General features: G+C 50.5%; 1 protein-coding gene, 1 long non-coding RNA gene and 1 pseudogene across 2 annotated transcripts; 2 read left to right on the top strand and 1 right to left on the bottom strand.

Annotated features, from left to right (window-relative positions):
- Positions 1–6,135: 6,135 nt before the first annotated feature.
- On the bottom strand, positions 6,136–7,296 carry LOC135389534 (uncharacterized). Its single transcript, XM_064619571.1, has one exon. The coding sequence runs from the start codon at positions 7,294–7,296 to the stop codon at positions 6,136–6,138; it is 1,161 nt and encodes a 386-aa protein (XP_064475641.1).
- Positions 7,297–9,287: 1,991 nt separating this feature from the next.
- Positions 9,288–10,470, top strand: LOC135372816 (uncharacterized). The gene is made up of 4 exons (XR_010416127.1): positions 9,288–9,320; positions 9,428–9,522; positions 9,809–9,893; positions 10,450–10,470. It is a non-coding gene; the product is annotated as an uncharacterized LOC135372816 (long non-coding RNA).
- Positions 10,471–15,272: 4,802 nt separating this feature from the next.
- Positions 15,273–15,658, top strand: LOC135378772 (histone H2A-like; annotated as a pseudogene).
- Positions 15,659–21,804: the final 6,146 nt, after the last annotated feature.

Below are 21,804 nucleotides of genomic sequence, written 5' to 3'. Positions count from 1 at the left end.
GCAGTCAGGCTGCATGCATAGCTCAGAAACTTGGGCCTAGATAATTCCCAGTCATACAACGAGATGCATTCTCGTTCGTTAATGGGGCTTTTATTGCTTGGTTCGGCCGAACTGTTTGTCACTGTACTACATTCTGCCTTTAACATATCTACTAATGGGCTGTCAATGTAACCAAAGTTTTTCAGAACATGGGTCACATGAACCTCTTGTACATCAGCAGGAAGGCCTGAAAAATGTTCATGTTGTACATGCAAGAACATATGTGCAACACATGCTATGTGTCCTAATATGCTGTGCAAGGAAGACCAGCTCTCATGCAGACGGCGGTATCATTTCACATTCTGAGAACTTGTACTCACTGACGTGTGCTGATACCTGCAGAAGCTCGAACAAACTTCGGGTATTGTGGTTTGGTACGGGAAGGAACGCCCCACTCCCTTGCACGACTTGTTTTCGATGAAGAGTCCTCTGTCTGCACATAAAGAGCTACAGCAGCTGCGTGCTTGCACTTACCAGCAGCCTCTGCCTTGCAGGTACATGTCGCTTCCTGCAGATATCTGGCTTCGCTGATCTGCGTCAAACAGAAGAAGAAATCGAAATTCCAACATGCAAATTTGAAACTGGGCCACAATCGCCCAAGTGATATTTTTCGAGCAATAAGGCCCCGGCCGGCATGAAAGTAGAACCACGCAATATTCGTGCTAAAAACGCCGGCCGGTTTCTTACTTTTATTCGCGTTTAGCCGAGCGGAGTTACGATAGTAAAAAGCCACGATACTAAGGTGAAGCATTACTTGATGGCTGCGGTTGTTTATCTTTGTCTGTGGCACGCAAAAGCCTTCAATCACAGTGGCCGTCGTGTCACGTATTTCCCGCACGCCGTGGATATGCCTCGCGTCCACTAACGCTTTGCCCTTTTTTAGATTAGCCCCTCTGAAATAGCATTCCAGACCACTCAGTGGCGCGAACGCCGTTTGCAACTGGCACTGCGACAAGAGGGACATGTATGCAATGCAACGTCAAAACCCAGACAAGACTTCCAGTTGTTAACCGCCAGCTGTTCTCCCATTAGTGGCCGTCCTGGCTCCTACAGCCGCCGATGAAACGTCCCGCAGAGGGCGCAAAACACAAAGCGCCGCAGCGCCGCCTGCAGGCCGCTCTGTGCCTATGGGTCGATTCACACGATGCAACTTTTTGCTGCAACTCGGTTTCCGCTATAGTTGCGCGCAACCGAAGTTGCACCAAAAAGGTCGCTTTCATACGGCGAGCAACTCGGAATGCCGTAGTTGTCACCGAGCTCGCCAGATGGCGCGAAAAACATCATTTTCGTCCAATCGCACTGCGACTTCTGCTCGTTACGAGTTCAATCCGTTGCGAGTTTGATAATTTTGCGTAATTTCCATTGGTTAGTGATAATTTCATCGTCTCGCTTACTGCCGCTGCAATAACTGACACATGGAAGTCTTCCTGATTGGTCGCGCTTGCAAGGCGGAGCCGTGTGATTGACAGGTTGCACCTAGAGTTGCAGGAGAAATCGCTCGTGAAGCGATCGGCTCTGCAACTCCTGCAACTCGAGTTGCGCAACCAGAGCTTCGCGTTCACACGGTGCAACTTGGTGGCGCAACCTGGTTGCGCGTAACTAAAGTTGCATCGTGTGAATCGACCCTATCAGGATAGTGAGAGCGCGGCTGCCAGCACGCCAGAAGCGATGACGAGAATGAGAAATGTCTAGACCGCGCTCGGTAACACAGTTGAAGTCTCCCGCCAAAATGACACCAGAGGCCCCAACAAAATAGTTATCCAAGCTGGCAAAAAATTCGTGTTGTTGCGGTCCGCGGTTCGGGACGTATATGCATACAATCCGCAGGCCGCTCGATGTGTCAATCCAAACGACACGCCCGTCGGAATCTCGAGCGTGCCGAATCACTTTAACCCCACAGTGGGGCATGAGAATAATACCCACCCCCTGCCTCCCGGCAAAGCCGAGACTCCAATATGATTTAGTACCGTGGGGTTTATCGAATAGCCGCATTTGGCGTGAAGAGCTAAAAAAGGTTCCCTGAACACAAATGATGTGAGTATGTAAGGCGCGCGCCTGATTTAAAATTTCGAGCTGTTTGGCAGGATGGGTGAGACCCCTTATGTTAAAAGAAACAATATTTAAACTACCGGCCATAAAAAGAAAAAATAACAGCGGGACAGTAAAAATCATGTTGGGAGTACTGCAGGCGCTAGATTTTATTCGCGCGAAGAGTAGGTTTCAGTATCGGAACCCGATTCTGAGCTGCTTTCCGTCTCTTCGTACCGGCTAGCGCATGTACAGACGCCGTCGCAAGCATCACAGTGATCGCCCGCGGCAGTCCGCACCGCGCGCAATTTCTGGGGTAGCCCCGCGCTGTCCGTAGCAGACGATTCAGCCGGCGATGCCGGTGAATCATCAACGGCGGGAGGGGAGCGACGGCGCTTGGTTCTAACGCGCCTGCGCTTTCGCGACGACTTCGTGGAAGGTGACTGCGCTGCTTCCTGGGCGGGAGCGGGGGGCTCGACCACTGCGGTTGCAGCGTCCTCTGTTTCCATGGCGACGACGGCTTCCACAGCTGCGGGAGCAGGCGGCTCCACCGTAGCTGTCTCGATGATCACGGGGGCGGTAGCAGGTGGCTCCACCGCATTCTCCTCGGCGGACACGGCAGCTGACGCATCGGGAGAGGGAAGCATGGGGAAGTCCTCGGCTCTGGTACCGGTTGGCAGGGCGGTGGGCTCCTCGGTGCTTGGAGTCTCCTCTGGCGTCTCCACACGGGTGAGATCCATGGTGGCGGACAAGTCATCCGACTCAGGGGGGACACAGGGTTAGGGGATTGCTCCTCCTCCCCCACGGGCAGATCGGGAACAGCCGCACGCGTGTAGCCGGCTACCGACGCAAACGTGCACCGCCGGCACTGACTAACTGCGTGGTCCGCCCCGCAGCGCGGGCAGGCGGCGGAACACTCCCCGTGCCCAAAGACTCCGCAACGAACGCATTTCAAAGTCGTACACTGGGCCGCGATGTGACCCTCCAACGAGCAGCGCCTGCAGAAGCGTCGCACGCCCCTGTACTCGGCCTGTACGGTCCATTGCGCAATGCGCAAGAAGTTCGGCACAGGCTTGGCCATATCCATGACGACACGGAGATAGCCCGTGCGCCATTTGAACTTCTTGTGCATGACCTCGGTCACCTCATGAACAGTGCCAAATCCCCCAAGGGAGTTGCGCACATGTGCTCGAGGCGCATCCAGTGGGAAGTACATGGTGAGGACTTCCTTCATACGTGACCCCATGAAGTGAAGCTTTACTTCCTTGCCCTTTATTGAAAGCAGAGGGGCTCCAGGATTTCGGTCACCATTTCAGCGGAGGTGACCTCCACTTCATGACGGCCCCGACCGAGGGCTTGCACCCCGCTGATTCCTGCCGTTACAAAACGCGTGGAGAGCGCCAATCCTAAATCGTCCGTCTCCAAGCCGCGTGGAAAATATGCCGCGAACACACGTTCGCGGTTCGGGAAATGCGCCGGCGTCCTCGGCGCCGCCTTGCTGTCCGTCGCACGAGCGGAAAAAACCCGCCCGCGCGCGCAGCTACTTCAAGGCCAGTATCCTCCGAAGAGGGACTCGCTTACCTCACAGCAATGTTATCCAATATGAGATGTTACACTGCACTGATGCACACAGTCAAACACAGGGGGGACACAGGAGGCGCCGAAGCGCTACACAACACTCGCCAAAACCAGGCGCAGTACTGAGCTAAGCCTTTTCCTCTGCCTGACATAGCTGCTACCTCTGCTGGAATGCGAGCGAGCGACTGATGCTGGCATACGGCGCTGGTGGTGGTGGTGGTAGTGACGTATTTGGGAAAAGAAAACGAGGTTTGCCTGCTTAGAGTTGGCGGCACGTTTCGTTTTCAGGGAGGGGGAAGGGGGAAGAAAGGGGGGAGGGGCTAGAGGAAGTCGAGCAGTTGGGTCTCTTCGAGGAAAAGGAGGAGGGCGTCACGGGTTTCTCGCCTGGTTGTGTAGGATCCAGTTGGATGGGTGATGTCCAGGCTGAGAAGGGGTGCTCTATTGGGGTGTGATATTTTCCGAACGAGGGTGTTGCGCTCCTCCGTGTAGTTGCTGCAGTGAAGGAGGAGATGTTCAAAGTCGGCTGTGACTTGGCAGGAGTGGCACTAGGGGGAGTCGGCTCTTCCTACCTTGTGCAGAAAAGCGGGTGTAAATGCGCTGCCCGTTCGTATGCGGTGCAGGGCAGTACTCTTCCTTCTCGGAAGACCTTTTGGGGGGCATTTGGGTCTGTCTTGACCAATTACTCCGAGTGCTCGTATTCGTACATCTTCAAAGTACGCTGTTATGGAGTGGCGGGTCGCCTTGGGGTCGAGTGGCGCCTTGATGCAGGGATCCTGCTGGTGCGCTTCCGAAGCTAAGTTATCGGCCTCCACGACGTCTCTGATGTTCCAGGATAGTGTGTCCTCGGGCTTTGGGTGCTGCAGGCGGGCGAGGGCTGATCGGAAGTCACAGAGGACGACCACAGGTTGTGGTGGCAGGGCAGCTAAGGCTTTGGCTGCGTGGAAGATGGCGATTTGCTCTGCCGTGGTAGAAGAGACTTGACCCAGTGTGCGACCGTTCCAACTGATTCCCAGTGATGGGATGCAGTAGGCTGAGGAGCTGGAAGCAGTTGAGCGGTTTACAGAGCCGTCGGTGAAGACTTTAGTGTGACGGGAGTAGCCTTCTTGAATGAAGTCTAAGGCGATAGCTTTGGCAACTATAGGTGAGATGTTTTTCTTCTTTCGGAGTTTCGGGATTGTTGTTTCGCAACAGATGTTGGGGAGTTCCCAAGGTGTCCTGAGGGAAGGCTCTTGTTGCTTTGTCTTTGTCAAAAGTTTGAAGGTTCGGAAGAGGTTGATGAAACGGGAGGAGCTGTGTTGCTCCAACCGTTTGATGATCTCCTTTCCCGCTCGGGATTTGCTGAGCCTATCGAATTGTAGGAGGAGCTTCTGCGTGGCACCAAGACGGAGGGAGCAAACTCTAGCTTCTGAGTAAGTTCTGGCGTTTGTAGCTGACTGGGGAAGACCCAGAGCTGTTCTCAGGCCGGCTCGGTGTATAATCTCCAGTTTTTCCATCCAGGTTTTGGAAGGGAGGATGAAGGGGAGCCCGTAGAGGATCCTGGAGACGGTGAGGGCATTGTGCAGAAGGAGTAGGGCTTCTGGAGAAGAGCCCCAAGTCGTTCCGCAGAGCCGCCTTTGTGCGTTGCGGTAGTGTAGGACTGCAGAGGCGAGGGAGGAAGCATGTGACTTCTAAGTCAGACGTTCATCGATGATGAGGCCCAGGAGCTTCTGTTCTCTGAATTGGCGTCCCCCCTATGTTTAGAGTGGCTGGGTCTTTTCGCCTCCTCTTGTTAATCACCATGTAGGTAGATTTCTCTGGAGAGATGGTGAGCCCGGCTTTGGCTAGGTACGTTTGGGTGGAAGTTAGGGCTCTCTGGAGGTTTTTGGTGAGAGATGGAAGCCTGCGTCCGGTGGTCCAGATGGTCACATCATCAGCGTAAATGCTGACGTGGAGTGGAGGGGAGGATAGGGGTAGAGCATAAGTGAGTCCTGCCATTACAATGTTGAAAAGCACAGGGCTGAGTATACTGCCCTGAGGGAGTCCTAAATTGCAGGATTTCGTAATGCTTCGGACTGTACCCAGACGGACCTGCAGTTTTTTTTCCTGGAGGAAGTTGGTGATGAAGCGTATTGTGCGCCCGCAGACTTTGATTTGTTGGAGCTGGTTAACGACCGCCTGGGCGGTGACACTGTCAAAAGCTCTGCGTACGTCGAAAAAGGCCGCCAGGAGTGTCTGGGACGATTTCTTGGCGTTGTCCGCCACCGAGCAGAACTCGAGAAGGGTGTCTGCAGTGGAGAGTGTCTTGCGAAAACCAGTCATAGTGGAGGGCAAGACGAAACGTGAGTCCAGATACCAGAGTAGCCTGGTAAGAACCGATTTCTCCATAACCTTTGCAAGGCAGGATGTTAGGGAGATAGGACAGTAGGAGTCAGGACTAAGAGGAAGCTTGCCCTGTTTGTGTATGTGGACTACGATGGAGTGTTTCAAAGCAGGAGGGACTGTGCATGACTCTCAGATTGCATTGTATTTTGCAAGGAGTCTGTCTTGTGCTTGTGTTGTTAGATTCTTGATGGCCTGGTAGGTGACTCCGTCTTGACCTGGGCTGGTGCGACGGATGCTGCTATGCAAAGCAGACATGAGTTCAGTGCGCGTGAAAGGGGCGTCCATGCGGTGGTGAGGGAGCTGTGGTAGTTGTACTGCCGGCTGTGGAACTGCTGTCTGGGTGAAAGTTTCACCGAAGAGGTTTGCTGCTTCGGTGAGGGTGAGAGAATGGGCCAGGGCAATTTCCTGGAAGAGGTGCTTGTTGGAGCAGTTGCCAGTGAGCTTGTTTACCACTGCCCAAATCTTCGTGCAAGGCGTGTGTGGGGTGAAGGAGGTGCAGAAACCCTTCCATTGGAAACGTCGCAGGGCATTGGAGTACCGCCTCAGTACGGCAGAGATTCGATTGAAGGAGAGTGTGTTGTCCTTTGTTGGGTTTTTACGTAGTCGGCGCTGTGCTCTCCTCCTGGCTGCTGAGAGGTTGAGAAATTTGAGGTCAGGGACTGGGTCCGTTGCCCTCTTGGAGATGGCCGATGTTGTCCCTTTTAGTGATGACTGTATGGCTGTTGTGATGTCACTGCTGTTGTCCAAATTGAGCAGGCTGCGGTAGCGATCCCAGTGTGTGACAGAGTGGCGGAATCGTGGAGGGGGTGCGAGGTTGCTAGTGGAGTGAGGGAGCGTGAGAAAGATGGGGAAGTGATCACTTCCCATTGTATCTTTTCCTGCATCCCATGTGACGTGGAGACCAGGGGAGTAGATGGAAATGTCTATTGCTGAGTAGGAAGAGGGCGGCCTGAAAAAGGTTGCTGCTCCAGAGTTCGCTACTGCCAGATCTAGTTCGTCGATGGCGTCAACGATTTCTGAACCTCGGGGGGAACACTTGTCACTACCCCAAAAGTGGTAGTGTGCGTTGAAATCGACACATATAATCAGGTTGCCTGGGCACTGATGGCGGATGTATTTGAGGCAGTCGGATAACAAGCCCCGAGGAAGACGCCGATCCACATAAACGGATACAACTACAAGTGTAGTCTTTTGTAGTTTCACAGTGGCAGCTGCGAATTCGGCCGTGTCCCAGCAGATGTCCCGGAAGTCGAATGTGGAAGATTGTCCCTGACGGAGAGCGCAGCACATCCGGTGGGTAAGGCGGGAATGCCAGGGCTGACGTATTTTCGGTAGCCCTGGATTGTACTTGATTCAGGAAGACCACATTCACTGAGTGCCAGGATGGGTATCAGATACTTTCTGACGAAGAGGTTGACCTCTTGCAATTTACCGCACAGGCCCCTGCAGTTCCAGTGCATGACTGTAGGGGTGGGCGTCGGGTCTCGTTGGGTTTTGTGTCCATGATGTGGGGTGAGGGCACAGTGCGTCCAGAGGGGTGGACGAGGTTCCGTTTGTCTGAGCTGAGTGGAGAGGGAACTCAGGCGGCGAAAAGGCTGATGATGCCGTCTTGGAGTGGGATGATAACCCAAGCAACATAAAGTGTAGGAATAATGTTGGTGCAACATTGGTTACGTTGGCCAATGTTGGCAATGTCGCTGCGATGTCCCATTCATATTGGAATACCAACGTTAATTCACAGCCATTGCCGCAATATTTATGCAACCCTTGATTACGAATATAAACTTTGGAAATGTTGCTGGAATAGGCATCTTATGATGTTATCCCAATGTGAAATTCCCAGCACTGGAACAATGTCGGTGAAACGCTAGAAGTTATCCATAAAATCTGTAACATTGATCCGGCACTGATACAATGTTTTCTTTCCAATGTGGGGCAGTCGCCACTGATCCAACGTTGTCAGAATATGGATACGACATAGCTGTACCGACGTGGCGTTCACAGCATTGGACCAATGTCGGACAAACATTGAGGGGTCTAGATCAAATTGGTAGCATTCTTTCAGCATTGCTATGGTGCTTTTCTTCCAATGTGGAGCAGTCGCTGCCGGTCCAACGCTGTCAGAATATGGATACGAAATAGCTGTATAGACTTGGCATTCACAGCGTTGGAACAATGTCGGGGAAACGTTGAGGGGTATACATCAAATTTATAACGTTGTTCCGGCATTGGTACGGTGCCGTTTTTCCAATGTGCGACAGTCGCCACCGGTCTAACGATGTCAGAATATGGATACGAAATAGCTGTATCCATGTGGCATTCACAGCATTGGAACAATGTCGTACAAACGTTGAGGGGTCTGCATCAATTTTGTAACATTCTTCCAGTATTGCTATGGTGCTTTTCTTCCAATGTGGGACAGTCGTCGCCGTGTCAACGTTGTCAAAATATGAATATGAAATAGCTGCACCAACGTGGCGTTCACAGCATTGGACCAATCTCGGACAAACGTTGAGAGGTCTACATCAAATCTGTAACATTGTTCCAGCATTGCTATGGTGTTTTCCTTGCAATGTGGGGCAGTCGCTACCGGTCCAACGTTGTCAAAATATGGGTACGAAATAACTGTAGCGACGTGGCGTTCACAGCATGGGAACAATGTCGAAGAAACGTTGAGGGGTCTTCATCAAATTCGTAACGTTGTTCCGGCATTGGTACGGTGCCTTTTTTGCGATGTGGGGCAGTCATGACCGGTCGAACGCTGTCAGAATGTGGGTACGAAACAGCAGTACCCATATATGTGTTTCACAGTAAGTTTGGAGAGTCTACATAAAATTAGCAACGTCCTCCAGCATTGGTTTGCCTGTTCTGGTTCTGCCGTCGCGGCCTCTCTCATACAGTAAAGTGTCTTATGCGTGAATAGGACAACTGATTTATCAGCCCCGAGCAATACAGATCTCCGGAACAGGATGTTCCATGACACACTCAAAAACAGGTTGCAGGTAAATTCGGAGGTTTACAAAGGGTTGCACAGATATGTTCCACAGATTTGGTGCCCCTAGATATACATTTCGAAAAGTTTAAAAACGGCAGTATGCAGCAGTAATGCACTAAACACAAAATTACACATGAACAAAGCAATAAATCTCCTTCTCCACCGCGAAATATTATTTGGGTATTTCGGGCTACTTTTTCTCTCATTTTGGCGGAATCAGGGCCTCGCATCTAGTAACCCTGGAGCGGGGATCGGGGAAGCCGCAGGGCACGCCGGCCAAACCAGACGCTATTCTCCGCGTTCTCATCAGATTATAATCGTCAGTTGAAGTTAATTTTGCTTTTTCTTGGCTTGGTTTGGAATTGAATCGAGTTGTGCTGGTTGGATAACGTCTGTGATGTCGCTAAGCACAGGTCTTCCTCACAGTGCTGGGATATATAGGAGGCTGTTACGACGGAGATTACCGGCGCTGCTCGCAAGTCCATCGTGTGCGGTTCAGGAATGATTTGTAGAAACAGCAGGTATGTACACGTTGAACTTGAGTCCATCTTTACATTTACATTTGTAGAGTATGCAAATAGAACATTGATTCATGGTGTGCTTCCAAATTGTTATTCAGCGTTGTTGGCTGCTTCAAATTTGTTCGTGGGGCAAGTGTTGTCATTTGTATTTCAGCACCGAGTGTGATACATGGATCAAAGACAGATGTTGAGCAAAGGTCCAGCCTGTACACACTATATTTACGCTTCTTTTCTTTCATAATTATCTCTTCGAATTTGTCTATTGCGTTTGTTCACTTTTATGCAGGTGTAGTCGCAAAAAAGAAGACAAAATGGACGTCGGAACGACGCGGCTTCCTGCAAGGTTGGAGTGCCTTTCAATAAGTAGGACGGTCAGTTAATTTTCCCCGTTGTTCACGATAGAGAGCATGGAAAAATGCAACAGTATACTAAAGAAGTCTTAGGCGTGTCAAGTATTTCGGCAATTATGTTTTGTGTCCTTATTTATGAATATTTTGAGGGAATTATTCTTATTTGTGCAAGAAAAACGGCAGAAGCAACACTTATTTAATAACAATTAAAAATGTAGTTGCGCTTAATTAGTATCTTCCCGGTACGTTAAATAAACGTTGTCAGTAAGCTGTAATTGCTGCACTTTTGAACATAATTGCTTTGCTCATAAATGCTTTGAAGGCGCAGCATATCTTCAGTTTCTCTTGAGCCGTAAAAAAAACAAATCAATGAATCCATCAACAGAAGTCCTGCTTCCCTTTGTCCCCAAGAAGTCCCTTTGAATGTTTGCCATTTTCAGTCCCCTTATTTTGACGTGGCGCCATTGAACATTGAAGTCACTGTGATGTCTCCACCAGTGCTATGATGTCCACATTGAAATATTTAAATTTGACTGCAGATGAGCAAGAAGAAAATTGTATCTTTTGTCTTTTTCAGGCCTGAACATCAGTAGGCAACACACAGAAGCCATGAACATCCTCATATGTGAATAAACCATTATATTCAAAACATTTCATTTGCTTGCATGCTGCATACTACGACACTAGCTATGCTCAAGCAGACATGTCGTTGCATCGTCGGAATGCCACGGGGAAGACGTTGGTGTAACGCCAGAACAACGTTAGAACAGGCGTAGGAACAGCATAGGGGCAAATGTTGCTCAAATGTCTGAACACTGCTGGCCACATTATATTGGAACAATGTGTGGGCATACATTGCACTAACGTTGGAACATTGTGGGATCAGATGTTGCTGTAACGTCCGAGCACTGTCAGTGCAAACATGGGACCAACATATAGGGGCGGACGTTGCTCAAATATCTGAACACTGCTGGGCAGATAATATCGGAACAGTGTGTGGGCATACATCGTACTAACGTTGGGACATTGTTGGAGAAGATGTGATCTAACGTCGGAGCAGTGTCAGCGCAAACGTGGGACCAGCATATCGGGGCAGATGTTGCTCGAATGTCGGGATACTGCTGGGCATATCATATCTGAACAGTGTTTGGGCATACATTACACTACCGTTGGAACACTGTTGGAACAGATGTTGCTGTAACGTCGGAGCAGTGTCAGCGCAAAATTGGGAGCATCATAGGGACAGATGTTGCCCACATGTCGGAACAATGTTAGGGCAGATGTGGGACCAACGTTGGAACCCTAAAATATTGTCGTAATTCCAGCGTCGACTCGCATACCTTGTAAGGATGTGGTTGTTACGTCAGAAGAAACATTGCTTACCAATGTAGATGTAACATTAAAGGAGGCGAGATTCCCACACTGTTCCAATGTTGGAATCCCTCGTTACTCCAACATTGAAGAGTGGAAAAGACAACGTCAGTCCAACGTTGGTGCAACATTTTGTGTTACTTGGGAAGGGAAAGGATCGAGCGGACCGTGGCTGCAAGGCCAGGGCATTCAATGGTGGCTCTGATAACAGTGAAGGCGATGCCTATGAATGACGCAATTGTGGGCCGAGCTGATGGCGAGGACTCCTTGCTAGCTGCGTCCCCACGTGGGTGCAGTGTAGAGGAGAGTTTTTCCTGGGAAAGCCGGGAAGTTGAAGGTGTCACAGTCCTTACAGTGTGCTTGGGTTGTGTAGACTGGGCGGGTCCATCATTGGTTTGGGTAGAGCCCTTTAAGATATCTCTGTACAAGGGCGAATGCCTTCCATTGGTGCTTTGTGTCGACGGTGACGCTTGTTTTTGTGGAGGGTCTGGTCGCTTATGGGGGGCAGAGTCTTTCTTGGGAGCTTTTTCAGGCTGGGGTTCGCCTGAGTCGGTGTCCGACCGGGTCGGAGATTTCCTAGTTTTTCCACCTCTTGCTTGCAGCATTTTTCTTGCCTTGCTTGTAGGGATTTCCTTTTTCAGGCTGAGGCGGTGGGACAGCAGTTTCAAGTTGTCTCACAGTGCAGGACTTGTCAAGGGTGGAGTGGGCACTCCCACAGTTCGCACACTTGAGAGCTGTCTTGTCTGCGCAGTCGTTGGAGTCATGTTCACCAGCACAGAAAAAGCACTTTTTGGGGCGAGCACATGTGCCACCAACGTGGCCGAAACGACCGCACTTATAGCACTGGACTGGCTTATGCCTGAAAACACTCACAGGGAACTTAACTGTGCCGATGTGGACGAACTTAGGCGTAGGGCTTGTAACAAACACAAGTTTGACAGATTCAGACTTTCCTATGCGTTTGACAGACGTGACGGAAACTCCTGAGCGTAGCCGTTGGGAGATGAGAGGGTCACTGAGTGAAATGCCTGGCACATTGATGACACCAATAGCAGCGTGCTTTGGGGCTCGGAGGAAAGCACTGACTGGCGTGGAACATAGTCGTGAGAGTCCCAGCAGCTTGTTTACGCCACCAGTTGACTTCACGTCAACAGCAACTATGTTTCTGGCTCGGTTTACGCGTATTTCCGACAACTCGTTGGGAGCTTCAGAGGCGATGAAGTCTTCTAACTTAACCAGTTGGAAAGATGACACACTGTGTAGCTTACCAATTGGCCGAAAGAGCACTGTTAATCCCTGAGGGAGACAACGAGCTTGCACAGATTTCACTGTATCATCGCTGGAGTCACTAGCACGGCGTTGAGCACGACGACGGCGTTTCCTTTCTTGTGATGGTAGCTCAAAATTTCCCTCATCTCCGGTGAAATCGGTGTCACTATACTGGTTGTAGGAGGCATCCGAGGAGGCGTCACATTGTGAGCTAGCGTCTAGCTGGTCTATTTCCAGAGGCTCGTCAACCGTCGGGGGATTTTCCGCTGCGGAAGGATCCAGAGCGGCTTTGGCGTCCGCGAGTGGTCTTAGTTTGCGAGTCATGAGAGTATTCATCTCTTCCATGCTTGCTGAGAGCGCTGGCAGCGACCGACCGCAAGCTGGAGGGTCGGAGACACAGGCGAAAGTTTGAAAGCCCTGAGCAGGGCTGTTTAACAAAAAAAAAAAAAAAAGAACAGACGCGAAGGTCAAAACGCGGAAGTCGCGCGTCGGCGGCGCCTCTGAAAGAGGCTACCGACCTTGAAGAGCGCAGCAGAAGGTGCGGTCACGTGACTCGTCTGGTGAGCCCCTAAAGAGGCTATCGGCGGGATGGCTGGCCTTGAAGGAGCGAAAACAACAAGCGTCCGCTCGCTTACTAGCAACAACACCTCCCCTGCAACTCTCCATCTACGCGGACGACATCTGCCTGTGGACCAACGGCAAGGACCTTTGGAAAGTGATGAAGACCATCCAGAAGAGCGTGGACACTACGACCGAGTACATCCGTGGCCTCGGACTCACCCCGTCAGCCGAAAAGACCAGGGTCATGCTGCTTGGTTCCACGGCAAACTGGTGTACCCTGCCGAACCGATCCTGATGGAAAACACCACTGGAACAGGTACGCGTCCACCGTTTTCTCGGAGTAACATTGGATTCCAGGTCTTCCTGGACGCCACTCGTCAAGGACCTCCAGACCAGATGCAAGACAACCCTGAACGTGACCAAGCGACTCAGCGGACGGCACTCCGGCTGCCCCCAGAGGACCCTCCTGACCATCCACAACGCCACCACAGCCGCACGGATGCTGTTCGGACTCCCCTAGGCCAAGCCCAGCAGAACAGCGCTGGAATCCCTGGAACTGCTCCACCGTCGCGGACTGAAGCTGGCTCTCGGACTCCCACCTGGGGCGCGGAACGTCGCCGTGTACGCCGAGGCTGCCGCTCTCCCTCTCCAACTTCGAGCCACCCAACACCTGCTGAACCAGCTCACCAGACTGAACAGGGCAACAACCAGACGGGCGCTACTGCAGCGTCTAAGGGACCGACAACGGAGCCGTTTCTCATGTACACTTTTCACGCAAGACCAGCTGTTCCAGCCCATCCCACCAGTCCCCAGTCCAGATGCTACATGGAGGCACCTCGGGACCGCCATCCACACAACAATGCCAGGCCTGCCACGGAAAAAGGACGTTCCGGATGTGGTGGCACAGTTCCTTGCCGCCGAGCTACCAGAACTACCTGCACGGGTACACGGACGCCTCAGTGGACCCTGGACGACGTGCCTGCGCCCTGCCCTGCCACATACCTGCAACACAGTTCTCCGGGGCCGAAGGATTGTCCGGATCCCTCTCCTCCACGGAAGCAGAACTCCTGGCGATCACGGAAGCCCTGGACATCATCGCCAAGACGAGCGACACCAAAGCGGTTATCCTCACGGACTCCCGCGGGGCTCTGTCGAGGCTAAACAACAGTTATGAACACTGCCCTCTCTCTTTCAGAGCACACCAGAAGCTGCAGCTCCTCCTGGCATCCGGTCACCGCATCGCGCTGCAGTGGATCCCATCCCACAAAGGCATCCCCGGCAACGAGATGGCGGACTCCCTGAGCAAGCAGGCCACCATGAAGACCCTGGTCCGCCAGGCACCATCCACCACCAGCCAGGCTAAGATCATCGCCCTCCACGTGCGCAGCTTCCACCCGGACAAGCCCACGTCGGAAGGGACAGCACCCCTACCCTGCATCACAGCCGGCCTAACCAGGGACGAGGCATCGCTGCTGCTCAGGCTCCGTGCGTCGTGCGCCTTCACCCAGGCGCCCAGACTCTGTGGCCTGGTCGACGACCCACGCTGCGGAACCTGCGGTGTCCAGGAGTGTGTTGCTCACCTAATCACCCGCTGCAGAGATACTGCTTCTCAGAGAGATCTTCTTTTTCAGAACCTGTCCAGCGCCGGCATCACCGACCACAGCCTGGTTAACTGGTCTACCCCATGGACCCTCGACACCATCGCCACGTATCCAGAGGGAGATGCTGCAGTTCCTGAGCTCTACCGGCCTGGACACCCGCCTGTAGCCGCCACCCTCCGGACTTCCACAGCCTGACGCTGCTTAGGGCAGCGTAGGACCCCGGACCTACCAGGACTCTAAGAGCCACCCGTGACCCACCCAGACAACTAGGACCACTTCTCCAGCTGTCCTCGCTTCCCTCCACTGCCTGACGTCACCCACAGCATCGGACGGCCCACAAGGACCTGCCCCGCCCCGAGAGCCTGCCTGACCCACCCAGATCTCCAAGACCACCCCAGCAACCTTGAACCTTGCCACCCCGACCACCCCTGACTGATTCCCTCTCTTCTCTCTCTTTCCCTCCCTCCTCTCCCACCCTTTTCCCAGCGGGTGAAACTTGCCGTTGGTGTTGACAGGCAGACCTTCCCGTTTTCCCTCTACGCCACTCCACTCCACTCGCTTCGGCAAGTCTGTCGTTAACCTCTCTAGCGTCAACATCATGTCAGGTCGTGGAAAAGGTGACAAAAAGGTGGAAAAGCCAAGGGAAAGAGCAAGACCCGATGCAGCAGGGCAGGGCTCCGGTTTCCCGTCGGTCGTATTCATCGTCTCCTGCGCAAGGGCAACTACGCCAAGCGCGTGGGAGCAGACGCCCCCGTTTACCTGGCCGCCGTGCTCGAATACCTCGCTGCTGAAGTGCTCGAGTTGGCGGGCAACGCTGCTCGCGACAACAAGAAGACGAGGATCATCCCCCGTTACCTCCAGCTGGCCATCCGCAACGACGAGGAGTTGAACAAGCTGCTGTCGGGCGTCACCATCGCGCAGAGTGGCGTGTTGCCCAACATTTAGGCCGTCCTCCTGCCCAAGAAGACGGAAAAGAAGGCCTAAGCCTACCGGACACTGTGAGGAAGAACAGAAAACGGTCTTTTTCAGGACCACCACATGTTTGTCAAGGCGGGCTAGCGCACTGCGAGTACAAAAAAAACTGAATCTGCTTTGTGTCCTGTTTCTTGCATTTTTGATGGCGCGTTTGCGCCTTTTCCTATCGCTCGAATGGTGACAGCGTTACTTCCCCCCGTTTATTTATTTATCGTTTATTAGTCGTCGTCTGTCTTGTTAAGGGTAACATGGTTTTCTTGCCGTCCCCTGTTGCAAAAGCGCGTCAACATACACACAGAACAGCGCCATGCCGGGCGGCTCTCGGAATTCCGGAGGGGTCGGTCGAATGCCGCGCTTCCCGTTCACTCGTTTTATTTATTTATTTACTTATTTAGTTAGTTAGTTGGTTATTGAAATACTTATGCAGCTCAGGCGCCCGCTTTAAATAAAAAAAACGAGATGGAGCAAAACACACCGCTTTGGCGCGTCTTTAAAAAAAGAAAAAGGCGCCTTTCGTGCTGTTTATTAGCGCTGTCGCTTATGAGCATCACGGGAAACGTTCGCTTCCCGTTTCGCTGGGGGCAAACCCTTTGGGCGTTCGGGACAACGAGAGCACTACGAAGAGCGCGCGCTACGCACTGCAATAAAGGTCCCGTGCTCTCGCCAGCCCAAGAAATATGCCCCAGCAAAACTTACTTGCTCTTATGCGCATCCAACAGCTCGCGTTTGGGTTTCAACGCAGTGCAAAGCCTTTGCAGTAAGCAATTGGGTCGCCCTAAAGAGGTCCGTTTGTTTGTTGTTGTTGCTGCTGTGTGTCGAAGCGGGCCGTCTAAGCACGTTCGCCGCGGATGGGACGAGCCAGCTGGATGTCCTTTGGCATGATGGTGACGCGCTTGGCGTGGATGGCGCACAGGTTGGTGTACTCGAACAGGCCGACAAGGTAGGCTTCGCTGGCCTCCTGCAGTGCCATCACGGCGGAGCTCTGGAAGCGCAGGTCCGTCGTGAAATCCTGGGCGATTTCGTGGACCAGGCGCTGGAAGGGCAGCTTGCGGATGAGCAGCTCCGTGGACTTCTGGTAACGGCGGATTTCACGCAGGGCGACCGTGCCGGGCCTGTACCTGTGAGGATTCTTGACGCCTCCCGTGGCCGGCGCGCTCTTCCTTGCCTCCTTGGTGGCCAGCTGCTTCCTGGGTGCCTTGCCACCGGTACTCTTGTATTGCAAACTGTTAGGATGGAACACCTATGGGAGGTGCCTATCTTCCTAGTCTATCCTAGCTTTATACTAATTTAAATCCCTCTCTCATTTTTCTAACAGTACACAACTGATCGGTCCCACTAGATGACGTCTCATTGCTTTTGCACTGGAGTCCGACAGTACTTATTACTCAACACGTCCTGCCATGCCTCTTGTGCTTGTCTGCTTATACTTATTCTATATATGCTATTTTTCATACTTGCCAACTCACCCGTGCTGTATCCTCTTCGTTTCCGTTTGGTTCGCCTGACTCCTAAATCAGAGGCCCCCGAGTGAGGATGCTTCTCTTTTACTGTCCCTTTAAATTGAAGTGATGTTTTGTGTCTCATTATAATCCGAATTTTATAAGGCCGTTTTTTATTGCGAAGTCTCCGCTCTCCCATGTTCCCCTAAATTTTTGTTCTCCCAAACGAATCAGTTCTCTTCCTAGCCATAATTTAACAGAGAAATTAACCCCTTGCCTCGCGTGCCCCGGTTCCCATAATTTTGCCCCATGTTGTACTCTACATCGATTGACCCAGGATTGATAGATGATCTCTTCACTGATTAGAGTGATGAGATGTTTCTTTCTTTTATCTACACGTGGCAAGTGGGCTCCTGTTGCTTGTTCATAAGTGATGCCTGTAATTTTGAAAAATTCGGTGCATTTGTTCCAGAGGACCTCGGCATTTTGCAGTCATATACTGCATGTCTAATGGTTTCCTCTTTCTTACATATGGCGCAATGGGATGCCGAGTTTTTTCCCCAGTGAAAGAATTTTGCTTTAACAGGTAGCGCATCGTGCGCTATTTTCCAGAGGAGGGTGCGTCTTTTTCCTTCTAAAAAATGACTGAAAACCCTTTCCCAGGCCTGTGGCGTTAATGCTGAGGTTGTTTTCATTTCTATTTCTAATCTAAGTGCGTCGTAAATTTCCATAACTTTACATTATGTGTGTTCTAGGTTTGGTGATAATGCTTTAATTTTTAAACGCGCTTTTCTTGCTTCTTCGTAAAATTCTGGGATTTTTCTGATTTTGGAGTTGTTAGGGAGATTCTTTCATGAGTGAAGAGTCTAACCTGTACTCCTAGCCAGAAAGCCGTTAGGTCTTTTCCCATTCCTTCAGTTTCTAATCTATCGTGCACCATTTTTAAAGCGTAGACTTTACCCAGTGTATCTAGATCTGGTATTCTTAGTCCACCCTGTTCCTGTTTTAACATAAGCTCCTCCTGTGCAATCCATTGTGTTCTCTGCCCTGCCCATATGTAGTTGAAGATTATCTTTCTGAGCTGTATTTGGAAGTATTTTGGTGCTTTTCCGCATGCTAATAAGTAGGTGATCTTAGGAATGATTATTGTTCAAACTAATTTTGCTCTTCCAAGGAGCGAGAAATCTTCGTTTTCTTTCATGATCTCTCTAGAGTTTGTAGGCAATCTAGCCAGTTTCTTTCTGTCATACCATTTTTGTTGAAATAGACACCTAGGATTTTTGTTTCACTCTTCACGTTAATGCCCAGATTTCCTTTTGGGGAGCAGTGGTCCAGGTAGGTAGCTACGCTCTTTTCCCTGTTCAATTCGGCACCACTAATCGCACCATATTCCATAACGCTGTGTAGTGTCTCTTTGGTCGAGATCTCGTCTGGTACTATTATTGTGAGGTCGTCCGCATATGCTATGATCGGCTTCCTCCTGTTTCCTATGGGTAGATGCAAGGTTTTTATTTTTTGATTGCAATTTAGGCTGTTTAATAAATGGTCGAAGGCCAGGACGTATAAGAGAGGAGATAGCGGGCATCCCTGTCTAACTCCCCTCTCTATACTGAAGGGGTCACTTACTCCTTCCGTGATTAAAATTACGCTTGTTGCTCCTGTGTATAGAGCTTTAATTCCGTCTATTACGTTTTTTTTCCCACTCCTTTGATCTCTAATTGTTTGATTAGAAAACCATGCTGTAGTTTGTCAAAAGCCTTTTTTTGGTCTAAAGCCATTAAAATTCCGTCTAGGGGCCTGTCTTTTGTCCATTCAATGATGTCTCTAATTAGCCCTGTTTGATCGGAAATTTTTTTGCTTTTAACGGCTGCGGCTTGGAAGCCTGAGATGAGTGTGTCAGCCTTTTCGCTTATCCTTTGTTCTATCGTTTTGGTGACAATTTTGTAATCTATGTTTAATAAGGTAATCGGCCGCCAAGCTTCAAGGTTCTCCTTCTTTTCTTCATCTTTACACATCAGTCTCACGTGCCCTTTAACAAAATCTTTTGGAAAGCGCCCAGTCTGGAAGGCGTGGTTAACGCATTTGACTAAGGTGGGCCCAATCAAGCTCCAGTACTTCTTAAAGAATTCTCCAGAGATGCCATCTGGACCTGGGGATTTCCTGTTTCTGAGCTCTTTTACCACGTCTGCCACCTCTTTCAGTCCCACCTTAAGCGGTTGCTCGCATGTTCTCGCTCTGAGAGTTCTCTTTGACGTCGGGTCTTTATATAACCCCTCATAGTAGCACTTTGCTACTTCAGCCATTTCTTTCGCCGACTCTACTATGCGGCCCGTTTTTGTGCACAGGCGCTGCATAGGCGTTTGGCTGTGGGCAGCCTGGTTCGCAAGGAGGCGCCGGGAGCACCACTCCTCCTGCTCAAAGGCCTCTTTTTCATATTTGAAAAGTGCGGCTTCCCATTTTTCCTCCCAGAGCTTTTGGAGGCGGGATTTTGCCTGCTGCATGCTCACTCCGGCATGAGACCACTGCCCTTTTGCTAGGTGACTGAGGTGTGTTTGTAGACCCTGTATTTCGCACCTCCTGTCGTGCGCTATAATCTTTCCCCATTTCCTTAGGCATATCTGTATTTGCTTTTTAACGCTTATCCAGTCCTCCAAACTATGGCAGTTTGTTTTTGCCTTATTTAGTATTTCTTTGACTTCATTATCTATTCTTGTATCTTCTAGCAATTTAATATTCATTCTCCAAGGAGGAGCTTTTAGGGTAGGCATGGCGATGTCATTTAAATTGATTAGCAGACCTTTGTGGTCTGTAAGACCAAGGCTATCGATAGTGGCGATGTCTTTTATGTTTTTGCATAGTACGTTATTTATGTAGTATCTATCTATTCTACTTGCCGTTATTCCTTTAAAACATGTAAACCCGCTTTCTCCGTTTTTCTTATATTTCCAGACATCTGTTAAGTGAATAGCATTTAAAATTCTTTGCAGTGCTTTTGCTCCATATGAATTTTTATGTTTTTTTGTTGTCGTGTCTTTATCCGGATCTTCTACACAATTGAAATCCCCTGCAACAATGAAATAACGAGCTCCTAGGAAAAATTTTGGTACTTCTTGTGAGTAGAAATTTTCTGAATCCTGTCCGCCGTTAGGGCCATATATATTTATGAGTCTGATTGGCATTCCGTTAACTGTAATGTCTGCTGTTAAGATTCTTCCTTCTGTGTCTCTTTGGAAATTCCTAATTGTGATGCCTCTCCGCAGGATAATTATACCAACGCCCCTTGAATTATGAGTTCCAAAACTCCAGAGGGATTTGACCCTAAAAGCCTCCTCAAAGCTAATAACTTCTGCTCTTCGGAAGATGTGGGTCCATCCACGCTAAGGAATTTTGCAAGTTCCAATACTCCATTTTGCTTCGCTTTTTCGCGAAAACCGCGTATATTTTGGGACAGGATTTTAATATTCATTTTGAGGTCTAATGGTAATTTTTAATCTAATTGGCTCGTTAAGCTAATTCCAGGGGTGGTGCTACTGCATTAGTTGTTTTTACTTACTCTCCTTTCTGCTTCCTCTACCCTTTCCCTTTTTCCTAGTGCTCCTCCTGGGCGTCTGGAGGAATTTTTCTTTCTCTGTTTTCTCCTCAGCTTCCGTCGCTTCTACAACGTTTTTTTCCCCTTCCGAATCGGACCAAGAGATAGCCGATTCCGGGGTGGTTACCGCAGTGTCAGAGGAGAGTGTGTCATCCGTTTCGGACTCGGCTCGTTCACTTTCCGTTTCGTCCACAGTCTGTACAGTCTCTGGGACAACTACCTCTCCTGTGCCTTCGCTCTCTGCTGAATGCACAGGTGCGTTATTCTCCTCCCCCTTTTCCTGTTCGGGGACTACAGGTTCATGTTCCTGCTCTTGTTCCCTTTGATCAGCCACTTCTACTTCCCTTATCTCATCCCTCATGTTTCCAGCTTCGTTCGCAGTTGTTTCCTTGGTTATCTTTGGAAAACCATTAGCGTCTAACCAGAAATCCCTCATTTGATCTCCATCATTTTTTTCCTCAGCCACATCTTTTCCCCATGCTGGTTCTCCTCTGCGTACTTCCCATCTCCTGCCCTCACTCTTCTTTCCACATTCTGCACACCCTCCGTCTACCATTCTCCCGCATCCTTTACACTTGACTGCTTCACAATCTCTTGCCAGGTGTGTGTTTGATTCACATCTGGCACAACGCCTTTCAACACCCATATAGTAGCACTCTACTCTCACGCCTTTGACTGTAATGAAATTTGGCAACACCCCTGTCAACTCCATAAGGACAAGGCGCGTACCGGTCTCGCAGTCCGCGCGCTCACCTCCACACCTTTCGCGTGTGGTCTTTATGACCTTCCCATATCCCTGCAGAGCAGTCTCCAATTCTGTGTCAGGGTAGTCAATCGGGTAACGGTAGACCGTCACCCTTTTGACTTTGTTGTCGAGTGGCCACAACTCAACTTCTTTGTCTCCCAATTTCAGTTTTCCACTCTCTCTCAATAGTCTCGCACCTTCAAGGTTATGGGCTACTACTTCGTAAAAACCCCTGCCCAGGCTTTGCCCTCATCTCACTAAATCAGGAGCGACTATCTTTGCCGCGGAGAGGACGTGCTTTAAAAAGAAGCCGATGGGCGCACGCACCTTGAAGGTGAGAGGCCGTTGAATGACCTCCGCCATCTCTATGGTAATGCACCTA

The sequence above is a fragment of the Ornithodoros turicata genome, chromosome 1, assembly GCF_037126465.1.
Source record: "Ornithodoros turicata isolate Travis chromosome 1, ASM3712646v1, whole genome shotgun sequence".
Taxonomy (NCBI): domain Eukaryota; kingdom Metazoa; phylum Arthropoda; class Arachnida; order Ixodida; family Argasidae; genus Ornithodoros; species Ornithodoros turicata.
The sequence above is the reverse complement of the archived record's forward strand: the minus strand, read 5'-3'. Positions and strand labels throughout refer to the sequence as shown.

Excerpts from the sequence above, each read along its gene's own strand:
- LOC135389534 (XM_064619571.1), bottom strand. The coding sequence starts at position 7,296 with ATGTGCTGCGCTCTCCGTCAGGGACAATCTTCCACATTCGACTTCCGG.